Source organism: Podarcis vaucheri (assembly GCF_965113315.1).
Source record: "Podarcis vaucheri genome assembly, chromosome: 13".
In the NCBI taxonomy this organism is placed as follows: domain Eukaryota; kingdom Metazoa; phylum Chordata; class Lepidosauria; order Squamata; family Lacertidae; genus Podarcis; species Podarcis vaucheri.
Window position 1 is genome coordinate 45,126,120 of NC_138751.1, and position 25,498 is coordinate 45,151,617.

The window sequence follows — 25,498 nt, forward strand, 5'->3', positions numbered from 1 at the left end:
ATAAAATTAGTGAATGTTAGATTGATGTTGGACTGAATCTAAGTGGTTACTAGCTGTAATGATTAAGATAATTGGGGAAAAAAGAAGAAAGAAAGGTGTAAAACTAAGTGAAAATTGAGGATGAGGATTTGCTGAATGAATAATTTGAATTGGAATACAAAAAGGGGAGGTATGAGGAGGTCCGAGAAATAAGTTAAAAGAAAATGAGTGAATGAAATTATATGTGTTTTTAATCTTTGTATTTTTATTTTTGTTTTTTGTCTTTTTTGTATAAATTTGGAAAAGTTAATAAATATATTTAAAAAAAAACCAAAACAAAATATACGTGACAGTAAAGAACTCCAATGCATCCAAAACACATTTATAGTGCTGATAAATGCCAAGGTTGCAGGTTCGATCCCCATATGGGACAACTGCTTATTTTAGCATGGCAGAGGATTGCAACAGAAGATCCTCAGCGTCCCTTCCAACTCGATGATTCTACAATCATCGTATTGTTGCTATGGTATGCCCCATGGAGGACCTTAAGGTCCACAAATGACAACACTTTGGAGGTCCCAGGTCACAAGGTGGTTAGATTGGCAGCAACTAGGGCCAGGGCCTTTTCAGTACTGGCCCCAACTTGGTGGAACGCTCTGTCTCAAGAGACTAGGGCCCTGCGGGACTTGACATCTTTCCGCAGGGGCTGCAAGACAGAGCTGTTCTGCCTGGCCTTTGGTTTGGACTCAGTCTCACCCTTATGTTTCCCTCCCCTTATGGTTTTGATGAGGCTGCATTTTAAATTACATTTTACCTGTATTTTAAATTGGTCCCCCCCATTATGTTTTTATTGTAATTTTACTGTTGTTAGCAGCCCTGAGCCTGGCTCTGGCTGAGGAGATCGGGGTATAAATAAAATTTATTATTATTATTATTCAAATCCCCACGACAGCGTGAGCTCCCGTTGCTCGGTCCCTGCTCCTGCCAACCTAACAGTTTGAAAGCACGTCAGAGTGCAAGTAGATAAATAGGTACTGCTCTGGCGGGGAGGTAAATGGTGTTTCCGTGCACTGCTCTGGTTCGCCAGAAGTGGCTTAGTCATGCTGGCCACATGACCCGGAAGCTGTACGCCGGCTCCCTCGGCCAATAAAGCGAGATGAGTGCCGCAACCCAGAGTCGGCCACGACTGGACCTAACGGTCAGGGGTCCCTTTACCTTTACCTTTAAGCTGGTGGTTTGAGCTCTGACTGGTGGACCACTGAGGTCAGAATGTCCCTCCCTTGATGCCATTTCTCTCCAGAATCGAAGACCGACAGTACAGGTTCGTCGCTCAATATCGTGTTGTGCCCAGTCCAATAAAATGTCTTTGCGGTGCGGATATACACCAAGCTCTGACCAATCACATGTTTGGGGATGGAGCACACAGCAAGCTGACCTCCAACACATGCTGTGGAGGGAAGTGAGGGGCAGGTGGGGCTCATCAACCTGTGAAAGTCGCCCGTCTAGGAGAATGAAAACTCTGATCCTAAACCTCCTAAACCTAAAGGCTCAGGAGGAAACCCTACACAAATCCAAAGCGGAGTCCCTAAGAAGGTTGGATGGTGCCTTGTATGCCTCCTTCCAGCAACTCCTGCAGCTAAGCTGGTTCCAAACATCTTGGTCTGCTTTCCTTTGGACCACCTTAGCGAGGCTGAGGGGGGGTCTTGTCATCAGGGCATCCCCAGACCTCCATACACAGCACCCAGTCTTGCACGCAGCGGTTTGACCTCACCCCCAGAGGCACACTCCATTGTCTCTCGACAGCAATGGATGCCAGCAACAAATCAAGCGCAGTTCTGATCACCTCCTCATTCATGCAAGGAGGAATTTTTAACTCTCGGGTCCCTGCAAGTCAATCTGCCCCCTGCTGACTGTTTCAAGTCAAGATGGGCAAGTGCTAGCCCAGAAATGGAAGCAAGAAGAAATTCCGATGAAAGAAGAATGGCAGACGAAATTAATGGACTATGCAGAATTGGACAAAATGACAGGAAGGATTCGAAACCTGCGGGACCAGAGATTTACAGAAGATTGGAAGAAGTATATGAATTATTTGAAGAGCAACTGTAATCAACAAATTACGCTAGTAGGACTACAAGAAGTTTGGTAAGGAGAAATATACGAAGTGCTACAAAGTAGAAAGAGACAGAGAGATTGGTTATGAGTTTGAAATGTAATAGGGAAAATAAGAAATGCTTATTCTTTATTTTTCTTATAATAAGAAAATAAGCAACTAAGAGATTAGATTGGAAAATTTTCAGACAGGACTGATGGAAGTCAAAAAAATTGAATAAGATGTAAAAGTACAGTGGTACCTCGGGTTAAGTATTTAATTCATTCCGGACGTCCGGACTTAACCTGAAACTGTTCTTAACCTGAAGCACCACTTTAGCTAATGGGGCCTCCTGCTGCCACCGCGCTGCCAGAGCACGATTTCTGTTCTCATCCTGAAGCAAAGTTCTTAACCTGAAGCACTATTTCTGGGTTAGTGGAGTCTGTAACCTGAAGCGTATGTAACCTGACGCATATGTAACCTGAGGTACCACTGTACTTAACCCGAGGTACCACTGTATGTTTAATTATTGTTGAAAATGGTATGTTAAAAACACACACATATATGGGCCAATGGTGAGCATAGTTGTGCTCTCTTAGGGGCACTGTGGGCCAGTCTCTGGCCAGGAGGTTACCCACAGGCCGGCAACTCCCAAGCACTGCCCGATCAAGTGTTTGGGGAGCAGGATTTGGGAGGTGATGCCCGGCTTCTCCACGCCAGCCAACTCCAAGCCCCGACCTAGGATGAACTTGCCCTGTGTTTGCTCTGCGTACCTTTAAATAGCAAGCAAGCTTTATCGGCAAACTGGTTTCAGCCTGGAGTGTGAATTGGGGATCCTGTGGTGTGTGTTGCAGAGGGGAGTGCAGGGTGGGAGGCATATTTCAAGACGCCGGGAACTATAAATAAACCCCAGACATTGAAAAAAATCCATCAGCTACCTTGTCTTTCTTCAAACAAGTTTAGGGTCAGGTTTGTAGAGCGAGGAAGGAAGGGCGGCAACAGACTGACCCAGGGTTCATGAATTCAGGGACGGGGAGGCTGCGAAACAATACCCCCTTGCAGTTGCACCATTCAGACAAGAAGAGTGTTCCCTTGAGTGTGAAACTAGGGCTGCCACTCTTGTCTGTCCCCAAGCACTGCTCCTGTGGTTTTAACAGGGACTCCAGGCAGAAATGCAGCAGTTTTCCCTTTTCGTTGCCACTCTCCACGGCAGGGAGAGCTGCCCCGGTTGCATTTCTGCATTCAGTTCATGAGGTAAAGGCACAGGGAGCAGAAAATGGTTGAGTTTTGTGCAGTGCAAAAAAAAAAGGGGGGAGCACAACTCTTAAGTCCAAGCGTCTGGAGTGTAGAAGGATGCTCAGAATCTGCCAATGAGACTCTGATTGCAGCGCAAGGAGGACAGCAAGCGATGCCAGAAATGGAATAGTTAACAAGGTAAAAGGTAAAGGGACCACTGACCATTAGGTCCGGTTACAGACAACTCTGGGGTTGCGGCGCTCATCTTGCTAGTGTGGTGCTCAGAGCCAGTGTGGTGTAGTGGTTAAGAGCGGCAGAATCGTAATCTGGGGAACCGGGTTCACTTCCCTGCTCCTCCACATGCAGCTGCTGGGTGACCTTGGGCTACTCACACTTCTCTGACGTCTCTCAGCCCCACTCACCTCACTGAGTGTTTGTTGTGGGGGAGGAAGGGAAAGGAAAATGTTAGCCGCTTTGAGACTCCTTCGGGTAGTGATAAAGCGGGATATCAAATCCAAACTCTTCTTCTTCTTATTGGCCGAGGGAGCCGGCGTACAGCTTCCGGGTCATGTGGCCAGCATGACTAAGCCGCTTCTGGCGAAACAGAGCAGTCACGGAAACGCCATTTACCTTCCCGCTGGAGCGGTACCTATTTATCTACTTGCATTTTGACGTGCTTTCGAACTGCTAGGTTGGCAGGAGCTGGGACCGAGCAATGGGGGCTCACCCCATCACAGGGATTCGAACCGCCGACCTTCTGATCGGCAAGTCCTAGGCTCTGTGGTTTAACCCACAGTGCCACCCGCGTCCCTATAGTTAACAAAGGGGTTGCCAAATGAGCAGAAGAAAATTGGACCTTGCTGTCTCTGGGGTATTTCACCGCAGCTTCATCTGCAGAAATCAGATGGCTCTCTATCTCTATCTTTTTCAACAACAACAACAACAAGAAGACCCCAAATAGTGAAATGTCAAACATTAAAAACTTCCTCAAACAGGGCTGCCTTCAGATGTCTTCTACAAGTTGTATAGTTCTTTATATCCTTAACATCTGATGGGAGTGTGTTCCACAGGGTGGGTGCCACTGCCGAGAAGGCCCTCTGCCTGGTTCCCTGTAGCTTCACTTCTCGCAGTGAGGGAGCTGCCAGAAGGTCCTCGGAGCTGGACCTCAGTATCGGGGCTGAACGATGGGGGTGGAGATGCTCCTTCAGGTACACGGGGCCAAGGCTGTTTAGAGCTTTAAAGGACTGCACCAACACTTTGAATTGTGCTCGGAAGCATCCTGGGAGCCAAAGAAGATCCTTTAGGGCCGGTGTTATATGGTCCCGGCGGCCACTCCCAGTCACCAGTCTAGCGGCCACATTCTGGATTAGTTGTAGTTTCCGGGTCACCTTCAAAGGTAGCCCCACGTAGAGTGCATTGCAGTAGTCCAAGCAAAAGATAACTCGAGCATGCACCACTCTGGTGAGACAGTCTGTGGGCAGGTAGGGTCTCAACCTGCGTACCGGTTGGAGCTGGCAGGCAGCTGCCTAGGATACAAAACTGACTTGCACCTCCATGGGCAGCTGTGAGTCCAAAATGACTCCCAGGCTACGCACCTGGTCCTTCAGGGGCACAGTTACCCCATTCAAGACCAGGGATCCCCACACGTGCCTGCCCTCTGTCCCTCAGAAACAACACTTCTACCTTGTTGGGGTTCAATCTCAATCCATTTATAAAACCATATATTCTAAATACACCACAGTCTCTGCTGTCCTTCATTCCAAGGAAACGAAACCCTGAGGAAAGCACAGGCACCCCTGATGTCTCTCGCCGCTCAGAGACTGAGTTAGTGCCTAATTAACAATGGAGGAGACCAGAAACCAACAACAAAAATAAGGCAACACGAATCCTACATTATTTTTTTTTTTAAAAAAATAGAATAATAGGCTCCCTATTATTAAAACATCCTCATCTTACCAAGGGAAATAACCTAAAGGGATAAAAGTCCTCAAAATATCCAAAGCATGTTCAGAGATTTCGGATTCAAGGATTTCACTTGCTCGTGCCTGCACATCAAACTGTTGTTCACGGCGAAGGAGCCCGGGGCTAGTGAGGAAGTTGGCAATCCTTGAACCCAGCCCTTTGCCCAAAACGTTGGCTTCCCCCAGAGAGCCAGATCCGTGCAGAGCCAGCTAGCATCTCCTCATCCCACTGGCCAGTTGCCAGGAGACTGTGAAACCTTGGGGGAAATGAATTCGCGGGTGTTGTCGCCAGCAGCATGAAGGCGCACATGAAAATTCTCCCTTTGATGCAACTCCTGTGGGACAGTCATCTTGCACTTTTAATAGTTGCACTGAAGGGCGTTGAGCATTTCTGAGCAAGGAGCTGAACATGGCGGGTTCTCTCCCCCCCCCCATCCTGAATTATACAAGGCTGCTTTGAAATAACTGCTTTGGAGATATATATATTTGTACCCAGTTAGGTACGAGCTGATTCCCTTTGCAAGGAAAACACCCTCTGAAATGTAGTGCCCTTGGGATTCTATTTTTAAAAACAGACATGCTGTCTCCTTCAGGGACCAGAACTCTGAGCATGCTCAGAAACCCCCGGCCAGCGGCTCCGATCAACGTATAAAATAATAATGAAAAAATTGTCAAGTCTCTTGTGGAGAAAGGGAATGGAAGGTGCTGCTGAGGGAGGTTTGTGTGTGATTGTGTGTGTTTGCGTGGCGCTGGGAGTAGCGTGATATTATTAGAATGTAGGTTTCGGCAAAGATCATTTTTATTTAACCATAGGGCACAGCAGTGCTAACAATAACGAAATGTTGCGAAATGGCAGATCATACTTTAATTTCAGTCCTAAGCCTGGGAGCGGCATTGCAAACTTCCAGCAAAGCCGACTCTTAAAGGTGCAGGAGCCCAGAAAAACAACAACAACCCATCAGTCTCTTATACTCAATGCTAGAGACAGTCCTCCTTGCTGAATTTGCGCCTGCCGTCGTGCAGCTGTAAATGGCACAAGGACTCTTCCTTAGATAAAGAGCGTCTCCAGAGATCCCTTTTATTTTGCAGCCCTGATGATTTGTGCTCAAGATAGTGTCAGGCAGACCCTGCTTGCAAGACTTGTTTTTGCACCTGCAAACGTTTCGGGGCAGACCTATTGCTTCAATGCCCCGTAGCTTTCTGCGGAAATCCTGTAATTTTACTTATTGCAAATGACGGAATCGTAGAGGGTCATCTAGGCAGGAATCGTTTGTCAAACTTGGGCCTCGAACCCATGAACTTGAGATTAAGGGTCTCGTGTTGTTCTACATGTTCTGTTTTATCTGTATTTTTTGTTACGCTATAGCCAGCGCTGGCCCAGCCATGAGGCAAGGTGAAGCAAACACCTCAGGAGGCAGAATCCAGAGGGGCAGCAGATCCTGATGTCAATATTTATACAGGGCCAGCCCAACCAACAGGCAAGGTGAGGCAACTGCCTCAGGCGGCAGAATCCACCGGGGCTGTACAGTATATTCCTATGTCAATCTTTCTTTCCCCTCTTCTTCCTGATGTACACCTCCCCTTGCCCTTTCTTCCCTGGAAAGCAGGGCTGGCACTGGTTTGTGTTTTTTAAAAATAACCTTTTTATTCAAAATTAAAACAAAACATATTTTCCAGAAACATATCATCCTTATTTCCCCCCATTTTTCCTCCCTCCCCCCACAGAACCCACCCACCCCCAGACTTCCCCCAGTTCCAGTCTTTGATTTCTCTAGGAATGCTGTTTTCTGCATGTTACACAGTTGTATAGATCCTCAAACTATTTAGCTGATCATTACCAATAAAAAGTTTGGTTTATTCAAAACCAGCCAAGGAGTCCAGTTTGCTTTGTTGTGTCTTCAAATACTTTGTAAAGGGTTCCTATTCATCTTTAAAGTCACATGCACACTTCTTCAGATACACTGATATCAGATACACTAATATGTGTATCTGAAGAAGTGTGCATGCACACGAAAGCTCATACCAAGAACTAACTTAGTTGGTCTTTAAGGTGCTACTGGAAGGAATTTTTTTATTTTGACTATGGCAGACCAACACGGCTACCTATCTGTAATTTAAAGTCACAGTTATCCTTGTCCTGTAGCTTATATGTCAGTTTTGCCAGTTCTGCATAGTCCCATCAATTTTTCTGGCCATGATTCTTTAGTTGGGGTTAGGGTTAAAACAGTGCTAACTAAAGGGCTGGCACTGTTTTAGGGTGCCAAAATGTGTTAGGCCAGCACTGGCTACAACGCAAGAGTGCCCCTTGGGATGACAATAACAGACCCTCCAAGTGTCCCTGTTTTCTAGGGACAGTCCTGGATTTACAGAAGCCATCCCAGTTTATGATTTGATCCCAGAATATTCCACTTTTCCTTAGGACATTTCTATTTTCATCAGAGAAGTGTTGGTGGGTATGGAGTTATGCGACCCCAGAGCCGCAGAGATAAGTAACTATATAAACTTTAGAAGACGTCTGAAGGCAGCCCTATATAGGGATGTTTTTTTAAAAAAAAGGTTAATGCTTTATTATCTTTTAATATTATGCTGTTTTTAAGTCACATTTTAATGAATGTTTTATATTTGCTGTTAGCCGCCCTGAGCCCAGTTTTTAAACTGGGAAGGGCGGGGTATAATTAAAAAAAATATTATTTATTATTATTTATTATAATATATGTTGGGAGTTGCTCAGAGTTGCTGGGGCAACCCAGTCAAATGGGTGGGGTATAAATAATAAAATTGTTGTTGTTGTTATTATTATTATTATTATTATTATTATTATGGAATAGGACATACCTGTTTTCCTCGGAGGGTTGTTGGAGGGTATGCAATAATGCAATACTGGGATTGCAATACTGATGAAGCAGGATTGTGTGAGATCTAGTCTAAATCCACCACAAATGCCCTACTACTTCTTCAATGACATGATGGAGAATACTCCTGCCCCCCCAAATAACACCCCAATAGTCTGGAGGGTCCCAAAGGTGCCAACACTATTGTTCAGTTAAGGTGGCTGACTACTAAAAGAGCTGGGGGGATTTTGCCCCTTTAATAGCTGTGTCAAAGAGGGACTTTGTATGATACACCTTCGTATGAATAGCTGAAACGGCCCCTGCTGAAATTCCCTCTTCCTCATAACTATTAAGGGGGCAGGGACCCTGTTCTCTTTGGCAGCTGCCCCCCGCCTATTCTAATCTGCCCCCCTCACTCCTCTCCAGCTAACGGTCCTGTGGCTTTGTAGCAATTCCACCAAATTGGCCCTTCAGTCTCTACATTCTCCCACCTCCAGGTAATGAATGATTCCAAGGAACCTTAATTGGCTAAATTTGATAGCGGCGGACGTCAGGCTTCAGCTCTAATTGACCACAAAACCATAGGCCCAGAACGGAGCCAGCGCGTTCCTGCTGCCCTGTGCCAGGCCCCCTGGGGCAAACCAGAGTCATTTGCCACCCTCCCTTGGGCACACGGAGAACTTGGCTCTGCTGCCCATGGAAAGATTTTCTGTACATCCAGCTCTGTAAGATTTATGTAAGTTTCATCAAGGCCTGGAACACTGGGGGGACAGGGACAACAGAGCATGCACAGAGTGTTTTCCTGTCACCATTGTAGCCTCAGATCAATCTAGCATCTTTATATAGCTTCTGGTGAATGCTGAAGACACAGATCTTTACTCTGGCTTTTGACACTTGGGGTGTATTTTTAGTGGCGCTGTGGGTTAAACCACAGAGCCTAGGACTTGCCGATCAGAAGGTCGGCGGTTCGAATCCCCACAACGGGGTGAGCTCCCGTTGCTCGGCCCCTGCTCCTGTCAACCCAGCAGTTCGAAAGCATGTCAAAGTACAAGTAGATAAATAGGTACCACTCCGGCGGGAAGGTAAACGGCGTTTCCGTGCGCTGCTCTGGTTCGCCAGAAGCGGCTTAGTCATGCTGGCCACATGACCCGGAAGCTGTACGCCGGCTCCCTCAGCCAATAAAGCGAGATAAGCGCCGCAACCCCAGAGTTGGCCACGACTGGACCTAATGGTCAGGGGTCCCTTTACCTTTAAGTCATTTTTAGCTGTTTTTAATACTGTGTTTCAATGTTTTAACCTGGCCTGGGGCCTTCGGGTGAAGAACAGGCAAAGAAATGGCTCAGGACCACAATGCCTCAAGATCCACCTCTCTCCATATGTACCTACCTGGACTCTGAGATCATCTCGTGAGGCCCTTCTTTGCAGGCCTCCTCCTCAAGAGGTCCAGAGGGTGGCAACATGAGAACGGGGCCTTTTCTGCAGTGGCTCCCCCTTTATGAAATGATCTCCCCAGGGAAGCTCGCCTGGCACCTTCATTATGCACCTTTAGGCACCAGGTAAAAATGTTCCTCTTTAACCAGGCAGACTGACATCTAATACCCTTTTTTAAATGTGTTGTTGGAAGGGGGTTATGGGTTTGTTTTTGTTTCGATTATATATTTCGTGTTTCTTTCTCGTACTCCTTCCCCCCTCATTTTTTTATTGGTTTTCACACTTATCACATAAAAAAGATACAAAAGAAAAGAAAAACATTACAATACATAAAAACAAACCAAAAAACACATAAAAAAGAATTATTACTTCTGAATCCTAATTTCATTACATTGATAACTGACTTCCTCGAATCCCCTCTAACTGAATTTCATTATATCACCTGTTTAGCAGTTCTCCAAATTCGTATTTCTAATAATATTAACTTCTTTCTTTCTTGTCCTTTAAAAGTTGTGAACCACCCCGAGATCTACGGATAAAGGGCGGTATACAAATATAAGAAATACAGTGGTGCCTCGCAAGACGAAAAGAATCCGTTCTGTGATTCTCTTCATCTAGCGGTTTTTTCGTCTTGCGAAGCAAGCCCATTGACGGATTAGCGGATTAGCGCTATTAGCGCTATTAGCGGCTTTTAGTGGCTTTTAGCGGCTTATCTGCTGATCGGATCAGCTGATAAGCGGCTTAGCGTCTTAGAAAAAGGGGGGGAAGGGGAAAAAACCAGCAGGAACTCGCAAGACATTGTCGTCTTGCGAAGCAAGCCCATAGGAAATTCGTTTTGCGAAGCACCTCCAAAACGGAAAACTCTTTCGTCTAGCGAGTTTTCCGTCTTGCGAGGCATTCGTCTTGCGGGGCACCACTGTACAGTGGACGCTCGGGTTGCGAATGTGATCCATGTGGGAAGCACGTTCACAACCCGCAGCATTTGCAACCCAAAGCGCCGCATCTGCGCATGCGCAGGTCCCAATTTGGCACTTCTGCGCATGCACAAAGCATAATGTAGTGGTTTTGCGCATGCGCGAGTGCCGAAACCCGGAAGTAACCTGTTCCAGTACTTTCGGGTTTGGCGTGGTACGCAACCCCAAAACGCGCAACCTGAAGCGTCTGTAACCCGAGGTATGACTGTAATCATAATAATGATAGCGATACCAACTGCCATCTCTGGAGTTACCAACTTTTTTTAAATCAGCCCCATCTCTTGTGCAGCAAGTGCTGGCAAATGGTCAGCCTTAACTCTATGCCAGGTATGGAGACCCTTTGGCTATCCATAGTTGGCTGAGCTACAACTCCCATCAGCTCTGGCCATGCTTGCTGGGGCTGATGGGAGTTGTAGTTCTGCCACATCTGGAGTCCCAAAGGCCCCCCCCGAACCTGTTTTATACCATGAAAAATGTCCCTTCTCAATTCAAGCAGATCAAAGTGGTTGCTAAAAGCTCAGGAGCTGCCAAGGGACCTTTTTTAAAAAAACTCCGATCTGTGGGTAATAGCTATTCCCACACTCATCAGGTTTCCACATTAGATAGTTTGGCCTTCTATCTAGGCAGCCGTCATTTTTCCTTGCTCTCTCGGCTTTCCAGGTTCATCAGGCTGACTCCTTCTGATCTGTGCAATCTGCAACATGGTTAAAGCTCCTTTCCGTCCTGTTCCAAGTGACACAGCTCACACAACCAAGGGGAACGATACAAAATGCACGAAAATGATTATTTCATCGGGGCGAAACATGACAGTATAATTGCTCTCGAATCAGCTTCAGCCCAGATCAGTTTTGCAGTTTCTGTGTGTTTACCGGCTTCGGTGGATGAAATAATTAGACCCAATTGCTGCAATTGAGAAGCAATCTATATGGTTGGTGCAGCAAGGTAGGAATCGCATAGGACAGCTTTCTCCTTTGGACTGCTTCATCCACAGAAAGCTACCGTGACAGGTCTAACCTAGAGCTGTCCCTGAACACTTAGGGTTGCTGTTTTTCTATATGCAGGAAAGTGCGTTTATGTATGTGTTGTATTCAGACATCTGCAGAATGAACTAGTACAGTCCCAAGAGGGCTGTATTTTCTTGGTGTTGAGATCTGACTGTCTGAAGCATCTGCTCATTTATGCAGAGAAGTTGGTCCAATAATAGCAAGAGATTTTGTTCTGTGGGTCCCAGGCAGCAAACCCCTTTATATTAAACCTACTTTTATGATGAACTGAGTTCTGAAAACATTCTTATTACCCTCCCGTAGATAGAGACTGCAGTGGGCACTAAAACGTCTTTAAAAACACACACAACCTATTCACTGCTTCCTTGCCATCAAAACAACTTTTGTTTCCAACAGCTTCAGCTTAAAACCAAAGGAATTATTGTATCATGTCTTGGGGGGTGGCAAGGTGGGACAACAAGAGGCAGGGTTGCCAACTGATGGGGAGGAAATGCCTGGGTGTGATTTCGCAGCATGGAGATCAGTATTATCACCTGCTGATTTCTAGACATATCTGCTGCTACTGAAGACACACCTACAGAAACAAATTCAGAAGTTGGCAACCGTTAACAGAGGAGGCAAAGTCATTAGAGCTTAAGCCGGATCTAGGCTTTGTAAAATGTGAATGCTTGCTGAAATGTATAGATACTTTTTAGCCAAGGAAGCTAGTTAAATGGTTCAGGAAATGACCAGGAAATCCTAGGTTCAGTGCTATGATTGCCAACTGACCAAAAAGAATTAGTTTAGGGTGTTCTTATGCCTTTAACGGGATGCGGGTTGCACTGTGGGTTAAACCACAGAGCCTAGGACTTGCCAATCAGAAGGTCGGCGGTTCGAATCCCCGCAACGGGGTGAGCTCCCGTTGCTCGGTCCCAGCTCCTGCCAACCTAGAAGTTCAAAAGCACATCAAAGTGCAAGTAGATAAATAGATACCGCTCTGGCAGGAAGCTAAACGGCGTTTCCGTACGCTGCTTTGGTTCGCCAGAAGTGGCTTAGTCATGCTGGCCACATGACTCATGACTCAGAAGCTGTCTGCAGACAAACGCCAGCTCCCTCGGCCAATAAAGTGAGATGAGCGCCACAACCCCAGAGTCGGCCATGACTGGACCTAATGGTCAGGGGTCCCTTTACCTTTATGCCTTTAACAGGAGTTTGGGTGGCAGCCAAAAGCTGGGTTTTTTATGTATATATAAAGCACGGCACCTTCTGATGTCCAAGCCGTGAGTTCCTGTTGGAGGCAGAGCCATAAACTAAACCAGTCATCATACTATCTTTGAGCCCCACCTCCCCAGATGAAAAACGCTTGGCCTACCATAGTAGGTTGTTGTAAGCATTCCTGTGACGTCAGTAGTTTTAAGCACAGTGAGCAACAACCGGAGGAAATGCTACGCAGACGACTATTTATTTTGCACCCACAAGAACTCGCCTTCCTACCATTCCTAGCTACGCATCTTGTTCACGAGGCTGCTGCCGAGAAGAGTTGCCAGCTTTTGAACCAGGTCCTGTGCCTATGCTTTTCGAAAGCAGCTCAATCTGTTTGTATTAGCAGGTGACTATGCTCCTATGCGGGACGCAGGTGGCGTTGTGGGTAAAACCTCAGCGCCTAGGACTTGCCGATAGCATGGTCGGCGGTTTGAATCCCCGCGGCGGGATGAGCTCCCGTCGTTCGGTCCCAGCTCCTGCCCACCTAGCAGTTCAAAAGCACCCTTAAGTGAAAGTAGATAAATAGGTACTGCTTTATAGCAGGAAGGTAAACGGCGCTTCCGTGTGCTGCTCTGGTGCCGGTTTGCCAGAGCAGCTTCGTCACGCTGGCCACGTGACCCGGAAGTGTCTGCGGACAGCGCTGGCTCCTGGCCTCTAGAGTGAGATGAGCGCACAACCCTAGAGTCTGTCAAGACTGGCCCATACAGGCAGGGGTACCTTTACCTTTTTACTATGCTACTATGCTAATTCTTGATGCCGAAGAATTGATGCTTTTGAATTCTGGTGCTGGAGGAGACTCTTGAGAGTCCCATGGACTGCAAGAAGATCAAACCTCTCCATTCTTAAGGAAATCAGCCCAGAGTGCTCACTGGAAGGACAGATCCTGAAGCTGAGGCTCCAATACTTTGGCCACCTCATGAGAAGAGAAGACTCCCTGGAAAAGACCCTGATGTTGGGAAAGATGGAGGGCACAAGGAGAAGGGGACGACAGACGACGAGATGGTTGGACAGTGTTCTCGAAGCTACCAGCATGAGTTTGACCAAACTGTGGGAGGCAGTGGAAGACAGGAGTGCCTGGTGTGCTCTGGTCCAGGGGGTCACGAAGAGTCGGACACGACTAAATGACTAAACAACAACATGCTGATCTCTGTACCAGCAAAAAGCCTCGGTTTCCGAGTTCTGCACATCAAACAGCTCTTAAAGGGTGCAACAGTAAGCCAGACCGGGTCACTTTTTCCAGTTAGTTGGCAACCCTGTTGCCAAGATCTTAAGGAGATGAAGGAGTGTCTCCTGCCCTTGTCTCCTGGAACGGTCTCTGTTTGCATCCCAAGCACCGGGGATCTGCTTGGGAAAATATATTGTCATCTGAGCAGTTAGCCGAAAGCTGTTTAGCTCTCCTGACCCAAGAAACCCCAGGCAGAGACCTGGGAGGTGGAAGGGAAGGTTTCTATAGCAAATGGTTCTTCTGCCCTATAGGCAGCGACTGACGGGTTTTCCTTTTGTCTTCTGGGGTGCACAACTGAGCCTTCCAAATGCAAATAGACGAGGGGGAAATTGAGAAGAGAGGGAGGAGAAAAATACATTTGCTGATTGGGAAGTTATTAAATATTTAAAGTCACAGAGCCCGCCGGCCTTTTAGACTTTCCATATCTACAAAATGACTCACATATATATATAGACAGAGAGAGAGAGAGATCCTTAACTACCCTCCCCATCTCTCTCTAGTGCTTGACACTGAGAAAAAAAATCAGGTGTGACATTCAAGGTGTGACAGAGCATCCCCATTAAAAGTTGAGAATCTGTGCTTTAAAATCACATGCTGTTTTCTTTCCTTGACTATTTCTCTCTCTCTTTTTCCTCCAAGAGAAGGGGGTGGGTTTCGGTGACACTGTGCATTGTGGAGGGGAGTAAAAAAGGTAATAAGAGCAGACTATTCTCAAAGAGCATCTTTTGCAACACAGCATCAACAGGTATTGCAGCATCTCCCAAGGTGAGGCTGATGATAAAACAGGTAGGAGAGTATGGAGAAAGACTCTGCCCCTTCTGCCCCCCCTCCAAAAGGAAAGCTCGCCTTTCCTCATCTTTTTGTTCTTATTTCCCAGTTATATACCTGATTATGACCTTCACTCCTCCAGTTCTGCCACCCTCAACCATCCAAGGTCTGTTCCCTCCCTAATTGACAGCATTATTATTATTGTTGTTGTTGTTTGTTGTTGTTGTTGTTGTTGTTGTTGTTGTTGTTGTTGTTGTTGTTGTTATTGTTATTCGTATTCCGCCCTATACCCGCAAGTCTTGGGGCGGTTCACAAGTTAAAATCACAATATAAAAACGTAAAATACATAATAAAAACGAAAACAAAAACAGCCCCATAATCCCCCTCTCTTTATGCTGTTTCCACCTTATGTCTGGAACGTCTAGACATACCTTTGATTACCTTAAAAGGGCATTCAACACATTCATGGGGGATAAAGCTGTCAATGGCTGCTAACTATGATGACCATATACTATTATATAACGTATGGGGGACAAACAGCAGGAACGGACTTTGGTCATATGGCACTCTGAGAAAGGACAAAATTTAGGCAAATTTAGACTTTACAGAGAGCCGCCCGCCTGTATGTTAGCTATTGTGTATTATTTCCCTTCAAAATATGGTACACCAGCCCTTCTGAGTATGTGGGAAGGGACTTTATGCTACAATTCCCAGAGCTTCCTGGGATAAAGGATTGACCATCAGGTTGGCCCTCCCATGAGGCAGATTGAATCGGTCGCCTTGGGCGGCGGAATCCCATGAGACATCAACCCCTAACAGGGTTGTGCAACTGTGGCTTCTGGCGAGATCTCGTGAGATCTCTCCTGAAGCCACTGCCACCTGACCCTGGTATTCTAAAGCATGGGTAGGCAAACTAAGGCCCGGGGGCCGGATCTGGCCCAATCGCCTTCTAAATCCGGCCCACGGACAGTCCTGGAATCAGTGTGTTTTCACATGAGTAGAATGTGTCCTTTTATTTAAAGTGCATCTCTCGGTTATTTGTGGGGCATAGGAACTCGTTCACTTCCCCCCCCAAAAAATATAGTCTGGACCCCCACAAGGTCTTAGGGACAGTGGACTGGCCCCCTGCTGAAAAGGTTTGCTGACCCCTGGGAGTATTCGTTCTCACAGTGAGTAGTTCTCAGAGTGGCCTAACAGATGCCCGTAGGAAGTGAGACGTCAGTGACGCAAGAGAGCTTTGCTCACCTGTGATTCCCAGAATCCTCTGCTACACAGGAGCCTGCAGCCGACCCTCACTATCCCTGACCACTGAATACTTTGCTGGCTGGAGCTCATGGGAAATGTCCGACAACATCTAGGGGGCCACAGGTGCTCTCCCCCCACCAGATCTGGCACCATGGCTCCGTGGCTGACACACAGGGTTTCCTTGTAGGCTGAGGCAACGTCTAAAGGATTCCGTAAACTTTAAAACCACTGCCTTATCTTACCTCCTGACTTTTCCCTTAAGGTAAAGGGACCCCGACCATTAGGTCCAGTCGTGGCCGACTCTGGGGTTGCGGCGCTCATCTCACTTTACTGGCCGAGGGAGCCAGCATACAGCTTCCGGGTCATGTGGCCAGCATGACTAAGCCGCTTCTGGCGAACCAGAGCAGCGCACGGAAACGCCGTTTACCTTCCCGCCAGAGTGGTACCTATTTATCTGCTTGCACTTTGACATGCTTTCGAACTGCTAGGTTGGCAGGAGCAGGGACCGAGCAACGGGAGCTCACTCCATCACGGGGATTCGAACCGCCGACCTTCTGATCGGCAAGTCCTAGCCTCTGTGGTTTAACCCACAGCGCCACCCCTGCTTGAAATGCTACCTTTTCTGTGTACGCAAGGGGAATGAATAGGGAAATAAGCGAGTGCCGTGCACAAAGAAGCCTTCGCGCATCTTTTGTTGCTTACGTTCCTGGAGCATGCGATTAGACTGCCTCACTGTAAATGCTGGGATATGAGGTCTAAACCTCTGTTTATGTGGACCAAACCCAGCGAGAAGGCAACGAACCCTCATAAATCCTGGAAAATTCATTTGGCCTTAAATTTGGGTACAAAAACCTGTTTTGAATTCTAGGGCTCAGAAGATGCAACGCCATAGTGAGGAGAGTGCTCTGAGCATGTGAAGAGTGCATATTTTTCATCGCTTTCCCTAACACTTCTAGGACTGGAGATCATTTTCCCCACAGGCTTGAACTTCTGGCTCCTCTTACTGCTGAAGCCTTGGCTGTGCGCAGTACATGTAAAGCACATGACGCCCCACAAAGAATATTGGGAACTACCTTAACTTATTTTTGTTAGTTGTTATTTTGTTCATACTGATTATAAATGCCGTTATTGTGAATCATATAACACAGCTTTTTCTGTAATTGTGATGTTTAGCTTACATTTCAGCTGCTGTTTCGTTAAAGAGGGTTTTATGGATTGCAATTGTTTCGTTGGTGATTTGCTAGTTATTTTATATCAGCTGTGCTGTGTTGGTGATGTTCTATTACATGCTTTGCTATGTCCATGTCACTTATTGCTTGTAAGCTGCTTCGAGATTCCTCTGAGTGAAAAGCAGCACAGAAATACAAGGAACCAAATCTTAATCTCAAGGTCGTGGGTTCGAGCCCCACGTCGGGCAAAAGATTCCTGAATTGCAGGGGGCGAGATTAGATGACCCCCGGGGTCCCTTCCAACTCTACAATTCTACGAAATCCACTCAAATCACCCTTCGCAAACTACAGTTCCCGAGATTCCTCAGAGAAAGCCACATGCTTTAAATATGTGTTAAATATGGCACGTACACAGCCTTCGTATTTAAGGTACCCCAAGGTTCTTTGCTGCTTTGTGCTGCGACAAACCAAAGCAGCTGCCCTTTTGGAAACAGATCGGCAATGGATAGTTAAAAGGCCCCGTGAAACGAGACAGAACATCTCAGAGAACACCCTAGCGGAAAAACTCTTTAAAGTCCGCATGGCTGCCTTTTAACTAGATCCCACTGGGCAGGGAGCAGCCAAGATGGAGCCTTCTCTTCTCCCTGCCCTGTCACCTTGACATAAGAAGGATACACAGTGGTACCTCAGGTTAAGAACTTAATTCGTTCTGGAGGTCCGTTCTTAACCTGAAACTGTTCTTAACCTGAGGTACCACTTTAGCTAATGGGGCCTCCCGCTGACGCCATGGCGCGATTTCTCATCCTGAGGTAAAGTTCCTAACCCGAGGTACTACTTCCAGGCTAGCGGTGTCTATAACCTGAAGCGTCTGTAACCTGAAGCGTCTGTAAACCGAGGTACCACTGTATTGAATTGCACTGTATGGAGAACCATGACGTCCGGGGATTGGGCTAGATGATGATGGTGGTGATGATGATAATGATGATGATGATTTATTTATACCCCAGCCACTCTGGGCGGCTTCCAACAAAAAATTAAAATACCATAATATATCAAACATTACTCTAGGGGTCCCTTTACAATTCTATTCAGCGGCCTGAAAGGAAGCCAGCCACACCCATCTGGTACTGCCATCGGGTTGCCAGTGGCTACAAGCCTCCCACAAGTTTTAGGGCGGCCTGGGACAGCTCCTTCAATAGATAGAGCATGAGGCTTGGTCATCTCAGGGCTGTGGGTTCAAAAGATCATTGAATTGCAGGGGAGTTGAACTGGATGACCCTCAGGGTGGTTCCTTCCAACTATGCGATTCCGTGAAGTTTCATGGCCACCTGTATTCACGAAATTCATATCCAAAGTTGAGAGGGGAAGCGCTTCTAAACCTCAGCCTTGACACCTTTTGATTCAGACCTGCAGAAACTTTTCACAGCCAAGATCTGGACCGGTCTAGGCAGAGGAGCAGCCGGATGACAGCATAAGAAGGCCTAGGAGCCAAATGTCCTGTTTCAATGCAGACGCCCGAGTCCACCAGCAGGGCCAGAGGGACAATAGTCCTCTCCTGCTCTTGTTCCCCGGCAACTGGTATTTACAGGTATTTAAGTTCCAGGTTCAATTCCTGACACCTCCAGGTAACATCTGGAAAGACACTGCCAATCAGTGCAGCCCTTACTAAGCTTGGTGGACCAATGATTTGACTCTGTGTAAGGCACCCCTTAAAGGGACGCGGGTGGCGCTGCGGGTTAAACCACAGAGCCTAGGACTTGTCGATCAGAAGGTCGGCGGTTCGAATCCCCGTGACAGGGTGAGCTCCCGTTGCTCGGTCCCTGCTCCTGCCAACCTAGCAGTTTGAAAGCACGTCAAAGTGCAAGTAGATAAATAGGTACCACTCTGGCGGGAAGGTCAACGGCGTTTCTGTGTGCTGCTCTGGTTCTCCAGAAGCGGCTTAGTCATGCTGGCCACATGACCCAGAAGCTGTACACCAGCTCCCTCGGCCAGTAAAGCGAGATGAGCGCCGAAACCCCAGAGCCGGTCACGACTGGACTTAATGGTCAGGGGTCCCTTTACTTTTAAGGCACCCTTAGCGCAAAATATGGTTTGAAGCTCAACATTAAAAAAAACGAAGATCATGGCCACTGGGCCCATCACCTCCAGGCAAATAGAAGGGGAAGAAATGGAGGCAGTGAGAGATTTTACTTTCTTGGGCTCCATGATCACTGCAGATGGTGAAAGTAGCCACAAAATTAAAAGACGCCTGCTTCTTGGGAGAAAAGCAACGACAAACCTAGACAGCATCTTAAAAAGCAGAGACATCACCTTGCCAACAAAGGTCCATATAGTTAAAGCTATGGTTTCCCCAGTAGTGATGTATGGAAGTGAGAGCTGGACCATAAAGAAGGCTGATCACTGAAGAATTGATGCTTTTGAATTATGGTGCTGGAGGAGACTCTTGAGAGTCCCATGGACTGCAAGAAGATCAAACCTCTCCATTCTGAAGGAAATCAGCCCTGGGTGCTCACTGGAAGGACAGATCCTGAAGCTGAGGCTCCAATACTTTGGCCGCCTCATGAGAAGAGAAGACTCCCTGGAAAAGACCCTGATGTTGGGAAAGACGGAGGGCACAAGGAGAAGGGGACGACAGAGGACGAGGTGGTTGGATAGTGTTCTCGAAGCTACGAACATGAGTTTGACCAAACTGCGGGAGGCAGTGGGAGACAGGAGTGCCTGGGGTGCTCTGGTCCATGGGGTCACGAAGAGTCGGACACGACTAAATGACTAAACAACAACAAAGGCAGCCGTCTCTGTTCCTACGACGACAGCCTCTCCCATTTGTGTGACACTGTGTGTGTGTTTGGGTTGTGATTACTCAGCAGCATGAGAACTGCACTTGACACATGTTCAGAGGCACTGTATTGTTCACTTAGTCCAGGGCTGAGCATTGATGTTACTGAAGGTTCGAGATCCGAGACTGGGCACGGTGTCTTTCTTTCCTAGTGCGTGCCTTAATATAAAACGTCGCTGTGTGTGTATAGTTAAGTTTGGTTCTACATTACATACTCCTCTTGTGGGGGAGGAAAGAACTCTCAAACCATTTTGGGCAATTTGGCACATTTGTCTAAGTGGAATACCAGAATCATTTTGGAAGGCCAAAGCAGCAAGTATTGTGCACTGACTGAATATTAGATCCCGTCCTTTCTGAATATTGCACCTTGTGTTTTAACTCTGATTTTATTTTTTTCTGGAAACTATCGAATTTTCAAACTGTATATATAAGACTATCACTAACATCTGGCCTGAAGAAACTCCTCCTGATCTGTCCCCAGTGTGGAAACTTGAAAAGACGAATAGATAGCAGCAAAGTTATTTATTCAAAAATATGGATAAATATGGATATATTTGTGTGTGTCGTGCATAGCTGCCTTAAAAGCAGCTCCTACTTATCCCTAATTTATTCTTATTTATCCAAATAAATAAATATGGACAAATAAGAATAAAATAGGGATAAGTAGCAGCTGCTTTTAAGGCAGCTATGCACGACACACACAAATATATACTCAAGATCGTATTGCAGATTAGTTACCCTTCGTAGTTCACAATCAAGATGGCAAAAGGGGAATTTTCTCCAGCATTGCAATGCATACCTATGGGCGAAAGTGGTGTCTCAAACTCCAACTCCAACTAGCAATTGTGAGCACACAACTAAGGTCTGTGGCCCTTTCTTCTGGATTAATTTTGGGGGTTTTAAATTTTATTTTCTGAGTACGACGGTGGGCTTTTGTGTAGGTGGTGGCATCTCTGTTTGTGTGTGTGTGTGTGTGTGTGTGTTTTAAGCACTGCTGAGTGATTACTGAGGGGAGGAGGCATACGAACAAAAAGAGACAGAGATGGATCTGTAACTGGATTCAACATGAAAAGCAGTTTCTGCGGAGGCCGGTCTTAATTATGAAATTCAATTAGAAAGCGTCAAGAATCCTTCCCTGCTCTCCCTCTGGCAGGATTAACTAGTGCTATCACAAAAGGGATGGTTTGATTAAGAAGGAGCTGATGAGGGAGGCGGGGGCGGGGCCAGCCCAATCTACATTTTAGTTTTCATCCTCTTAAGTCAAAGTTAAGTGTATGCATATATTTTAAAAAATAAAATAAAAAAATATGCACAGCCCCAGACTCCCTTCAAAATATCCTAGGAAGTAGGGGAAGATGTCCAAATATCCCCAAAGGATTCTATCTCTCTCTCTAAAAAAAAAGAAAATTAATCCTAAGGGACACATATCAACTGATTCCTGGGCTTTATGTTCCAAGCTACATTCATCTTCCTCTTTTAAAATTAAAGAGACATACGTATCAAATATTAAGAACGAAATGCGGTGAGTTCCCAGGGTCAGTAAGGGAGGAAATGGTTGGTTTAAAGGGATTTCTTCTTTGCTCAGTGAAATTGACTGAAGCTGCAACCCAAGGGGGGGGGGGTGTCTCTTTGATCTCTGTGGGATTTCTGCCTGAGTAGGAATGCACAGGATCCCGCTATGATCCAGTGCACACTTGCCTGGGAGTTCAGATCCGGGGGAGCCTTACTTCTGAGTAAGCATCAGTTCTGCCTCCCAGGAAGCTTCAGGAAGAGCCGGGAGTCCTATAGGAGAGTTGAAGGGTTCTTGACAATGACCTCCTTTCCTCTTCCTCTCCTCCCATCCCTCTTATTTGCAGATTATTGGGGTGGGGGGTGTAAGAGGAATCTTCCTTAAAGGAAGAATTTCCAGAGGGCAGGAGTCCTTAGTCGGTCGCAGCACAGCCAAGAAAGAGTCTTGTGGCAGCTGAAGGACTTAACAAATTATACAGTGGCATAAGATTTCCCGATCTAGAGTTTGCAGACTTTTCAGATGAGTTTGTGCTTTTTTTGGGGGGGGGACACGACATAAGGAAGGAAACCGAGCCACAAACTGCTGCTTAAATATTGAAGGATGAAAATTATCTATATCTGTGCATTAGAGGCTGGGGTGGGGGGGAGTGGCAAGATGCTCTGGGGTACCATTCTTCCCTGAGAAGAGGAGCTGGGAAGCGTTTGGAGAGGGTGGGTAAGGATGTGTATCACGGACCACCCCTCCTTAACTTAATCAGAGTGCGGTGGCATTTTTGAAAAAGCACCCCCTCCCCACCATGAAAGTGCAGTTATCTCAGAAGGTCTGTAAGCCTATAGGAAACATCCCCTCCACAGCCGGGATTGCTAGTGAACAAATAACACAATCCTATGCATCTACTCAAGAGTACGTCGCATGAGACTCTTAATCTTAGGGTTGTGGGTTCGAGTCCTGCATTGCAGGGGGTTAAACTAGGTGACCCTCAGGGTCCCTGCCACCACACTGCAGGTCTACGATTCTATAACTTCCATATGTGTGTGTGTGTATAGATAGGTAGGTAGATATTAGACTTCTACAAAACATTGAAATGGATATGGACAACACACTATTCCAAACTCTGGGGAAAGTGGACTGCTCCTTTCCTCATCACATATGCACACCTGGATAAGTTAAGGGTACCTTGCAGGTTTCCAAGCATACAAAGGGTTATCTTAGCAAGTGAAGGGCAAACGAAAAGAACCATTTAAAAAATAAAATAAAATAAGTGTAACTGAATTAACTTTTTGGTCTCGATCTACCCGGCTCTTTATTGAAACACTTCCATGTCCCTGATTATTTATATTATCTGATCAGCTGAATACCTGGAGAATGACAGAATCGAGTTACAAGAAAGGAGATTCAGACTTAGCACCGGGAAGAACTTTCTGACACCGTTCAACAGCGCGCTAGACTCCCAACAAGAGGTGAAGCCTCCTTTACTTGGAGGTTTCATAGATGATATGATTGTAGGGGGTTGGGCTGGATGACCCAACTCTACAATCCTAGCATTAAGTTTCGGGAAGGGGATCGAAGGATTCCGAGCCATCTTCCGACGCAGAACTGAGCCACGGTTGGTGCTGATATTTTGGGGGCTTTTGAGTAGACAGTCCAATTTCATTTCTACAAGCATAATCTGCGGAGGGGCGTCTTCTTGCCCTAAAACACTGCGTAATGTGGGAGCGCATGATTCTTCCCTCCACCCCCATCAGGACCCCGGAGAGAGACCCCCAGCCCTCTTCCCTACCTGTCCGTTCTTGCACAGGTCCGCCCACATGCTGGTGCCGTCGCCTCCGCGCATCAGGACGTGGTAGGTGAAGAAATAGGTGCCGGGGATGTTGCACGTGAACTTGCCCGTGGTGGCCTCGTAGTTGTTGCCCAGGTTGGTCACCACGTCGTCGAATTTAAGGATCTCGTAGCCCTCGTGCGGGTTCTTGAGGCCTGCGTAAAAAGCCACGCGGGGCACCGTGGTGTAGGTGGCCGTGCTGATGGCCCCGCTGCCCAGGCCCGGCCCGGGCAAGCCAGGGGGGCCCGGTTTCCCGGGGTCCCCTTTCTCCCCCGGGGGCCCCATGGCCCCCGGTGGGCCCGGTTCACCCGGAGGCCCCGGCGGCCCGGGTTTCCCCGGCCTCCCGGGCTTGCCTTGCGGCCCTTGCACCAGCGTGGAGGGCGCGGGGAGCCCGGCGTGGCCGCTGCTGGCGAGGGTCTCTCCCGCCTCGGTCCGGATGGCGCTGGCGCTGGTGGTCTTGGCCAGGTAGGGGTCGCAGACCATGCGGCACGTGCCCAGCATCTCGTAGTGCCCGTCGATGCCCACCGAATTGACCAGCACCGGGATGAGCACCACCAAGATCAGGATCATCACCACCCCGATGGCCGCGGCCACCAAAGTTTTGCGCCCGAGGCTCAGCCGCTGCAGGGGCTGGACGCGCTGCCTCCCCGGGGTAGAAATGGTGACGGGTGGGCCGGGCGACCTGGCGAGGAGAAATAAAGGGGGATAATTTGGGGGAACCGAAACAAAACAACCACAGACGAGGTGGAAGGAGGGGCGAGGAAGCAGCAGAAGAAGAGGCAAGAAGAAGAAACTTGAAAAGAAACCGAGGATCCCCCTTTAGGTGGAGAGGAGAAAAGAGGAGCGCGCGAGCGCGCGTAAAAAACCGAGGCAGTCCTTGTTCCCGGTCTTCTTAAATATCACCCTTAAGACGGGATGCTCTGGGGTGGCCTTTTTATGCTCCACATGGAAAAGGGTTTTTCTTCTTTTCGGGGGAAGAGGAGAAAGAGAGAGAGAAAGAAAGAAAAACCCCGAGAGGGAAGAAAACAGCAGAACAGAAAGGAGAGGGGAAAAAGAGAGAGATGTCTTTTTTTTCCAGCTCCTCTCTCTCTCTGTGCTCAGTACATCTTAGTAAGATGCTATCATTGATTTGTCTCTCTCTCTCTCTTCTCTCCCCGCTTCCCTCCCCTCCTCACTCCATCCTCCTCCACCCCCTTGGAGGGGGGAGGAGAGAAAGGGAACGCGAGATGATAGGGCTGAAAGGGAGACGCAAGAGGCATTTGGGGGGAGAGTTTGCGCCCCACCCCACATCCTCCCCACCTTTAAGGCCGAGGAAGGGACGCTGGAGCGGGGAAAGTTAGGACAGGAGTCCCTGGGCAGGAGGTCGCCTCCCTTGTTATTGTTATATTTGATTCTGGTGGTTGCTATGTTCAGCACCCACTTGAAGTCGAGGGGAGCGTATCTCCAGGGGCTAGAGGGACTTTGGTGATGTTGCTTCGTCAGCAGCTGTTGCCTGGAGAGAGACGCACCAAAATAAGGAGGGAGAGCCCAAAGTATTGACGCGAGTGGGATATCTTGCGAGCCTTTCCAGTGTTCGGGCATTTTTTTAAGACCCGAAAGGTTGGGATGGGGGTGTTGGTTGGTGGGAAGAGCCTTTCCCGATCCCAAATTTCAGGGAAGGTCACCTTCGTCAAGGAAGGAGTAGTTAGAATGGGTTCTTGCGGAAAGGCTGCGGCTGGATCAAAGCGAGGGTAACCTTCACAAGCCCACAGACGATATTCCGAAGGTTTGCTTATCAGAGCGCCTCAAAATGTTTGTGTATGAATACGTGTGGATTCACGATACACGCACATCATTGCCCCGAGGAAAAAAGTTAAACCCTACTGCATACACACAATACCTTTAAAGCACACTTAAATCATATACTTGCCCAAGAATCCTGGAATCTGTCGTTTACCTCTCAGAGCTACAGTTCCCAGCACCCTTAACAAACTAGAGTTCCCACAGCAGAATGTACTTTGAATATATGGTGCGTACACACTCACAGCCTCATATGCACACATTTTTCAAAGGATTTTTTTTTTTTTAATTTTACCGTGCTCAAGGCAGCCTGGACACCCCATTTCACTTTCCCTTGACACCTTCACCCTAATCACACAAGTTGTTGCAGCCCAGGAGAAGGCATTTTGTACATGCTTAG

The 25,498-nt window shown here is 47.4% G+C and overlaps 1 protein-coding gene across 1 annotated transcript in view; it reads right to left on the minus strand.

The window, feature by feature from the left end:
• Positions 1–23,986, minus strand: part of C1QL1 (complement C1q like 1) — a 49,551-nt gene extending 25,565 nt beyond the window's left edge. The window contains exon 1 of the mRNA XM_082195119.1: positions 23,281–23,986. Within this exon, the coding sequence (XP_082051245.1) occupies positions 23,281–23,889 (609 nt within the window). The 5' untranslated portion in view covers positions 23,890–23,986. The remainder of the gene's footprint in view (positions 1–23,280) is intronic.
• Positions 23,987–25,498: the final 1,512 nt, after the last annotated feature.